Source organism: Brassica napus, chromosome A2 (assembly GCF_020379485.1).
Source record: "Brassica napus cultivar Da-Ae chromosome A2, Da-Ae, whole genome shotgun sequence".
Lineage (NCBI taxonomy): Eukaryota > Viridiplantae > Streptophyta > Magnoliopsida > Brassicales > Brassicaceae > Brassica > Brassica napus.
In genome coordinates, this window is record NC_063435.1 from 28,799,520 (window position 1) to 28,808,707 (window position 9,188).

Consider the following 9,188-nt stretch of genomic DNA (forward strand, 5'->3'; position numbering starts at 1 on the left):
ATTTTTTTGTCAATTAATATAGTAAAACTTCATAATACTCCTTAAATTGGTGGATTAACCACTATAAAATCGCTTTTTCTAGAAAAACGGAGACAACAAAGGCTCCAAACATTTTTTTCCTTCATCATATATTAGTAAATGATGCAAATATGCATTAAAACAGTATTGTCATATTTTTTAATTTTTCTCAAACTATGTGTTAACAATCCCTACGAAAATATTGAGTTTTTCGGTAAATGTCATATATACTGATGCCTATGATCTTTAGTGTTGCTTTAAAATTTCTAAACACATTATAAATTTGTATTAATGTATATTAAACTCTCTTTCATGGTACATGGACATCGTTTTAATTTTTTTGTCAATTAATTTAGTAAAACTTCATAATACTCCCAAAATTGGTGGACAAACCACTATAAAATCGCTATTCTCTAGAAAAACGGAAACAACAAAGGTTCCAAACCTCTTTGACCTTCAAAATATATTAGTGAATGATGCAACTATGCATTTAAACATAATTTTCATATTATTGTATTTTTCTCAAAATCTATGTGTTAACCCCTACGAAAATATTGAGTTTTCGGTAATGTTCTATATACTAAAGCCTATGATCTTTAGTGTTGTTTTAAAATTTCTAAACACATTCTACATTTTTATTAATGTATATTAAACTCTCTTCCATGGTACATGTGCATCATTTTTTTTGTCAATTAATTTTGTAAAACTTCATAATACTCCTTAAATTGGTTGAGTAACCACTATAAAATCGCTATTTTCAAGAGAAATGGAAACAAAAATAGTTCCAAACCTCTTTGACCTTCATCATATGTTAGTGAAGGATGCAACTATGTATTAAAAAAATATTTTCATATTTTTGATTTTTTCTCAAAATATATGTGTTAACCCCAACGAAAATATTGAAGTTTTCGGTAAATGTCCTATATACTGATGCCTATGATCTTTAGTGTTGTTTTAAATTTTCTAAACACATTATACATTTTAATAATGTATATTAAAATCTCTTTCATGGTATATGGACGTCCTTTTAATTTTTTGTTAATAAATTTAGTAAAACTTTATAATACTCCCTAAATTGATGGAATAACCACTATAAAATCGGTATTATCTGGAAAAACGGAGACAACAAAGGTTCTAAACCTCTTTGAACTTCATCATATCTTAGTGAATGATGAAATTATACATTAAAACATTATTTTCATATTTTTGAATTTTTCTCAAAATTTATGTGTTATTTGGTAAATGCTCTTTATATTGAATTATTGAATTATTTGGTAAATGCTCTTTATATTGAATTATTTGGTAAATGCTCTTTATATTGAAGCCTATGATCTTTAGTGTTATTTTAATATTTCTAAACACATTCTACATTTGTATTAATATATATTAAACTATATTTCATGGTGCATGGATTCGTTTTAATTTTTTGTCAATTAATTTAGTAACACTTCATAATACTCCTCAAATTGGTGGACTAACCACTATAAAATCACTATTCTGTAGAAAAACGCAGACAACAATGGTTCTAAACCTGTTTGACCTTCTACATATGTTAGTGAATGATGCAACTATGCATTAAAACATAATTTTCATACTAACTGGAATCAAAGAATTAGTAGATCGGTTCCGCCTATTTTTGAATTTTTCTCAAAATCTATGTGTTAACCCCTACGAAAATATTGAGTTTTTCAGTAAATGTTCTATATACTGAAGCCTATGATCTATAGTGTTGTTTCAAAATTTCTAAACACATTCTACATTTGTATTAATGTATATTAAACTCTATTCCATGGTAGATGGGAATCGTTTTAAGTTTTTGTCAATTAATTTAGTAAAACTTCATAATACGCCCTAAATTGATGGACTAACACTTATAAAATCGCTATTTCCTAGAGAAACGGAAACAACAAAAGTTTCAAACCTCTTTGACCTTCATCATATGTTAGTGAAGGATGCAATTATGCATTAAACCATAACTTTCATATTTTTTGAATTTTTCTCAAAATCTATGTGTTTCGGTAAATGTTCTATATACTGAAGCTTATGATCTTTAGTGTTGTTTTAAAATTTCTAAACACACTCTACATTTGTATTAATGTATATTAAACTCTCTTACATGCTACATGGAAATCCTTTTAATTTGTTTTCGATAAATTTAGTAAAACTTCATAATACTCTCTAAATTGGTGGACTAACCACTATAAAATCGTTATTTTCTAGAGAAATAGAGACAACAATAGTTCCAAACTTCTTTGACTTTCATCATATGTTAGTGATGGATGCAATTATGCATTAAAAAATATTTTCGTATTTTTTGAATTTTTCTCAAAATCTATGTGTTAAAGCCCTACGAAAAAATGAATTTTTTCTGTAAATGTTCTATATACTGAAGCCTATTATATTTAGTGTTATTTTAAAATTTCTAAACACATTTTAAATTTGTATTAATGTATATCAAACTCTGTTTCATGGTACATGAGCATAGTTTTTTTGTCAATTAATTTAGTAAAACTTCATAATACTCCCTAAAATTGGTGGACTAACCACTATAAAATCGCTATTTTCTAGAGAATTGGAGATAACAAAAGTTTCAAACCTCTTTGACATTCATCATATGTTTGTGAAGGATGCAACTATGCATTAAAACAATATTTTCATATTTTTTAATATTTCTCAAAATCTATGTGTTAACTGACCTCTACGAAAATATTGAATTTTTTGGTAAATATTTTATATACTGAAGCCTATGATCTTTAGTGTTATTTTAAAATTTATAAACATATTATATATTTGTATTAATGTATATTGAACTCTCTTCCATGGTACATGGGCATCGTTTTAGTTTTTTGTCATTTAGTATAGTAAAACTTCATAATACTCCATAAATTGGTGAACTAACCACACTATTTTCTAGAAAAACAGAGACAACAAAGATTTTAAACCTCTTTGACCTTCATCAAATGACATGGATATGTTACCAAAATTATATTATATTTTAAATATGATATATTATTTTAAAAAATAGATATTTTAATTGTAAAATTTATTTTTAAATCATATTTTTTGATACAAAAATAATTTAGAAATTATTAAATAAAATAAATTATTTTTCTAACTTTTTTAATTTTATATATTAATATATATTCATTAAAAATAAATATATTATATATTATATACCAATTTTTATAATAATTTTAAATAGCATGATCATACTGTTTTACCAATCATTATATTAAATAAATTAGAAAATGCATACAATTTCTGTAACATTATGTTTCTATAGAATACTATTACTGTTTTATCATCTGCTCTGCCAATAAAGACCTAAGCCAGCTAAATCCACGGTACTTCTAAGCCAAAAATATTATTTATATTGAATGTTTTTAATACACATCCTCTAAAAACTTAACGGCAGAGTAACATACATTTTTAATTCAACGGAAATATTTGACTTTCGCATAACAAAATATGAAAATATAGATTAGATATGAAATTTGAATTTTATATACGGTTGGTTATGTTTTTACACCGCTATATACACCGTGTATAGAACATATTGTCATATGTTGGGTAGGATACGACGGTAGACCATAATCATAATGAATTATATTTGCTAAAAATATCTACTTGTAAACAATCTTATCTTTCATCTCTGCAAAATTATTCTTAGATCACTTTACTTTTCACCTAACTAATCCATGAACATTCTAGCATTACGAATCAGACTTTCAATAGTTAGAAGATTAGAAATAATAATAAAGATGTGATAAGTAACGAACGCGGTTTTGAAGTCATGAGTAATAAAAGTTATTTGCACAAGTCAGTTTCAAAAATAATAATGAAAAATCAATCAGATTCTGTAGGCTTGATTTGATTTTCTCCATCTTTTTTCAGACAATTTTGACGTAATTTGTACTGTTTACAGTATTAGAGACTTGAGTGTGTAAAGTTTACCCTTATACATAGAGTGATTTATAAACCATTTTTCAGAATTTAAGTGTAATGAATATAATAAGTTAATTAATAAAAAAGAATCTTGGAATTCAAAAGGAGTTTTTGAAAGTGTTCAAAGATACTATGCTAGATAATAACACTTGCATAGTTGCATGGAAATTCGATTCTCTTATGATCATACATTTTCGCTTTAGTTTGTTTGTTTAAACCAATATTTTTTTGGCCTGAATTCTAAAAATAACAATTAACCTTTTGGAACTTGAACTGATAGAACTAGCAAACGGAAATATTATTGGTTACGAATACATAAAATGTTAACGAAATCAAAACATTTAATCTTCATGCGGTCATGCCAAATAGTATATTACAACTAGATAAAAAAACTTACCGAAATCAAAACGGGATCTCTTTTTTTGTTCATGTTGTGGATCCATCCGTTCAAATTAGCTATAGTACAAAGTTTAGTTTCACCTTAAGGACTATTCTTCGAAAATTGCATAATTTAGTTTTTGTATGAACCCTATCAATTTTAGTTTTTTGTACAACTATATTCGATACATGTTCGAAGAAATTTCAGCCCATGTTAGTTTGAAATCGAGAAGCATAAAACAATATAACAAGATTTATAATGTGCTGATGCAGCACTTGTTCGGCTATTCCTTATGTTAATTATTTTTTTTGAAACACATTCCTATGCTAATAATAAAATAAAATTACAAAAAACTAAACTTAGCATACGCTCTAGTATATAAATATCAAATAATTTTTAATATAGCCTAGGGCTCGGAAGCATTTGAAGTAAGAATGAGTATTATTAATTATTAATAAAATATGAAGGTATGGAGCGTAAACACTATATAGCATTCGATTCTCTCTTTTTACGTATCTTTCACTAAAGAATGGAGGAAACAATAATTCTTAAAAATCTCCAAGTTGAAATATTTATATATACATACATTCTGTACATCCAAGCCAAAAAGGTAAATATTATTCCTTTTGATGTTTCTGTATGTACTTGTTCCTAGCTAATGCTATATCAACTCGAAGACAATACATATCAACTCGACCTATTATAAGTTTAGGATCTCCATATAATGAATAAACTGAAGTATTCGAAGTTTCGATCCAGTTTTCGAATTAAGAGAATCACTAATGTTTTGATCTATTTAGCCGTGGCATGAACTTTGCAATTATGGATGAGAAAAGAATGAAAGCACTTGAAAAGAAGAGTACACGTTATTATACGAGTTATTATAGGGTGAACCTCTAGGTTCACCAACCAATAGGATTTCATTATTTCAAATCCGATATTTTTTAGAAAAGGAAACAAAATATTGTCAAGATATATTATGTTTTTAAAATAAAAAAGGTTAAAAAATTAGAAAAAAATAGTAGTTAGAGAAAAACGAATTAAAAAAAAAATTTATCGTCATCAGCAAAACACTAAACCCTAAATCCTAATCCCTAAACCCTAAATCATAAACCCTATAAACCCTTGGGCAAACTCTAAACCCTTAGATAATTCATACTCTAAATCAAAAACACTAAATCTTAAAACCATAAACCCTAAACCCTTGAGTGTTTAGTGTTTTTGATTCGAAGTTTAGGATTTATCCAAGGATTTAAGCTTTATCCAAGGGTTTAGGATTTAGGGTTTAGGAATTAGAGATTAGGATTTAGGGTTTAGTATTTTGTTGAAGACGTTAAAAATATATTTTTTTAATTACTATTTTTTAATTTATTTATTTTTACCTTTCTATTTTAAAAATATAATATAATTTATAGCTTGAGAAAATATTTTGTTTTCTTTTTTAAAAGATTTCAAATATAAAATAACACAATCCTATTGGTTGGTGAACCTAAAGGTTCACTCTAGGGGGTGAACCCAAGAATAAGTCGTATAATAAGACTTATTCTTGGGTTCACCCCCGAACCTTTAGGTTCACCAACCAATAGGATTGTGTTATTTTATACCATGAGAGATAGGAGAATAAAACTAAATATCAATACTTTCGGAAAGTTTTTTATCCATATTGTCCGACACATGCAATGTTTTTGAAACATTGATAATGTATGTTGAAGATAATCTATGGGTAGTTTTTGTCAGTTTCCGTGTTCCATTTCCACATCTCGACTCGAGTACTGCAGATTCATTTACCTCAAAAGTTATAGCATCGTGAGATTCATGGACATGTACATACTCGCTTATAAGAATACTCGAGTACTTATATACTCAAAATATATCTATTTTATTGAGTAATAATTTCATTCAAAGAATCAAAAACTTTTTTTTCTTTTTTAAGAATCAAAAACTTGATATGTAGTATCGAATTAAAATGTATGTTATATATATATATATAGATATATACTGGATACCCTAAGTGAGACGCATATTATTATTATATAGAGATTTGTACAAATGTGTAAGGCTCATGTGGCCAAATTTCATATATCTTACCTGTAAATAACAATTATTGTTTTTATAAGAAAATAAGATTCTCTTCTCCACTTATGATGGCTTATATAAGATGACCAGACCCAAAACAAACAACATGCAGCAGCAGTATTGCTCTCACCACCCATTGCCTTTTGCATTTATTTCTTTGTCCACTTTTTATTTAGTTTCTTCGAGTTTAGTTTTGTGCATATATAGCTTTTGTCTACAGCTTATTCTCTTAAGGCTCAATAAGCAGAGGTAAACTACTCTCTCTTAAATATATATTTTATATTTTACCGCCAAAATCGTTAATTATAAGTTAAAACAGTATTGTGAACTAATAGTAATTCCTCACAACTTTGATGTCTTACTAAGCCCTAGATGGATGTTTCTCGGCCAGCTTTCAAATGTTTTGATGATGATGGAAGGCTTAAGAGATCAGGTATAGTTAACTTAAACTTCAAGTTTAGAAATCATCAAGAGTCCGACGAGAGATGTTCATATTTTTTTTGTTTTGTTTTTGTTTTCAGGGACGGTTTGGACCGCAAGTGCGCATATTATAACTGCTGTGATAGGATCTGGTGTTCTATCTCTAGCATGGGCCATAGGCCAACTCGGTTGGATCGCTGGACCTGCAGTGATGTTCTTGTTCTCTTTCGTCACTTACTTCTCTTCCACTCTTCTCAGTGACTGCTACAGAACTGGTGACCCTGTTTCCGGAAAGAGAAACTACACTTACATGGATGCTGTCCAATCAATCCTCGGTACTGTTAATTAAACTTATATTAGTTTTACTTAATATGTTTTGTGATGCTTTACACTGTCTGGTTCTGTGTTCTGACAGGTGGGTTTAGGTTCAAGATTTGTGGTCTGATTCAGTTCTTGAATCTTTTTGGAATCACAGTCGGTTACACAATTGCAGCATCTATAAGCATGATGTGAGTCTCACTTTCTCAGCAAGAAGTTTCCTTAGCTACTAAATAATGAGACAAACCCCCTTTTAATTTGGTTTAAGCTTTCAGGGCAATTAAGAGATCGAACTGCTTCCACGAGAGCGGAGGGAAGAACCCATGTCACATGTCAAGCAATCCCTATATGATCATGTTTGGTGTTACAGAGATCTTGCTCTCTCAGATCAAAGACTTTGACCAGATTTGGTGGCTCTCCATAGTTGCTGCCATCATGTCCTTCACATATTCTGCAATAGGTTTAGCTCTCGGAATCATTCAGGTCGCAGGTACATAAAAATATATGTTTCACAAAAATGTCATTTTGGACACTTTTACATAAATTAAAAACTATTTAATTTTTTATCCTTTATACTAGTAGCAGTTTTTTCTATCTATTTTATTACATTTTAAAATAGTGAGGTTACATACAGAATTTTATTTAAAATTTGTCTTAAAAAAATAAAACCACATTTTTTGTTCTCTTACACACAAACTTAAAACTTTAAAACAAATTTTGAAACTGAGGGAGCAACTTCAGAAAGATTCTTAGACAAGTAAAATAGAGTGTTTGTTCCTAACTAACTCTTATTGGTTTCAGCTAATGGAGTATTCAAGGGAAGTCTCACTGGCATAAGCATAGGAACAGTGACTCAAACCCAAAAGATATGGAGAACCTTCCAAGCACTTGGAGATATTGCCTTTGCTTATTCATACTCCGTTGTCCTAATCGAGATTCAAGACACTGTAAGATCTCCACCAGCAGAATCAAAAACGATGAAGCAAGCGACAAGAATAAGCATAGCCGTCACGACGACGTTTTACATGCTATGTGGTTGCATGGGCTACGCTGCTTTTGGAGACGCAGCACCAGGAAACCTCTTAACCGGTTTCGGTTTCTACAACCCGTTTTGGCTCCTCGACGTGGCCAACGTCGCTATTGTTATCCACCTTGTAGGAGCTTACCAAGTCTTTGCTCAGCCAATCTTCGCGTTTGTGGATAAACAAGCCGCGGCTAGGTTTCCTGATAGTGACTTGGTCTCCAAGGAATTTGAAATCAGGATCCCTGGAGTTAGGGCACCGTATAAAGTCAACGTTTTCAGAGCAGTGTTCCGGTCATGTTTTGTGGTTTTGACCACCGTGATATCGATGCTTATGCCGTTCTTTAACGACGTCGTGGGGATCTTGGGAGCGTTAGGGTTTTGGCCTTTGACTGTTTATTTTCCGGTGGAGATGTATATAAAGCAGAGGAAAGTTGAGAAGTGGAGTATGAAGTGGGTTTGTTTGAAAATGTTGAGCGGTGGATGTTTAGTGATTACGGTGGTCGCCGGAGTTGGCTCGGTGGCTGGAGTAATGCTTGACCTTAAGGTTTACAAGCCGTTCAAGACTACTTACTAAACAAAACCCTGATGATGAGGAAGAAAAGAAACAAACAATAGACAATGGCTAAAATTCATATATTTCATTTGGTGAAATGTGAATAATGTATAAGCTTCTTCGTTTTCGTGTAATTCTATCTTGCGTTATTCATATTTTATCATATATTGTGAATTTATAATCGATGTGTTGTTTACTAAAAGTTTGTTAGTTTGAATTGTTGTTAGTGAGACTTTATAAACAACAGAGCTTTATTTATCAAATAAATGATAGAAATTTTAAACTTGTTTAAAAAAAGAAAATATTAAACTTGAACAAGATACATATAAATAGACATCATAATTATTATTCATATGCCGGTGATATTTTAGAGGTAAAACGTTCATTTTTAAATAAATTTCCAAATAATGGGGGAATGGAAACTCGCGGAGGAGACACGAAGAATCTTTCAGAAA

At 29.8% G+C, this 9,188-nt stretch overlaps 1 protein-coding gene across 2 annotated transcripts; it reads left to right on the plus strand.

Moving 5' to 3' along the window:
- The first annotated feature begins 6,513 nt into the window (after positions 1-6,513).
- Positions 6,514-8,974, plus strand: LOC106382915 (amino acid permease 4). Of its 2 annotated transcripts, none has more exons than XM_048743695.1 (6): positions 6,514-6,667; positions 6,791-6,851; positions 6,940-7,173; positions 7,254-7,347; positions 7,432-7,646; positions 7,958-8,974. In XM_048743695.1, exons 2-6 carry the CDS (start codon positions 6,791-6,793, stop codon positions 8,752-8,754), a joined length of 1,401 nt encoding a protein of 466 aa, XP_048599652.1. In that variant the 5' UTR covers positions 6,514-6,667; the 3' UTR covers positions 8,755-8,974.
- Positions 8,975-9,188: the final 214 nt, after the last annotated feature.

Bases quoted from the DNA above. Each gene is read 5' to 3' on its own strand.
- LOC106382915 (XM_048743695.1), top strand. From the start codon at position 6,791: ATGGATGTTTCTCGGCCAGCTTTCAAATGTTTTGATGATGATGGAAGG. The intron at 7,174-7,253 runs GTACTGTTAATT...GTGTTCTGACAG, and splicing joins TGCTGTCCAATCAATCCTCG to GTGGGTTTAGGTTCAAGATT. The intron at 7,647-7,957 runs GTACATAAAAAT...TATTGGTTTCAG, and splicing joins CGGAATCATTCAGGTCGCAG to CTAATGGAGTATTCAAGGGA.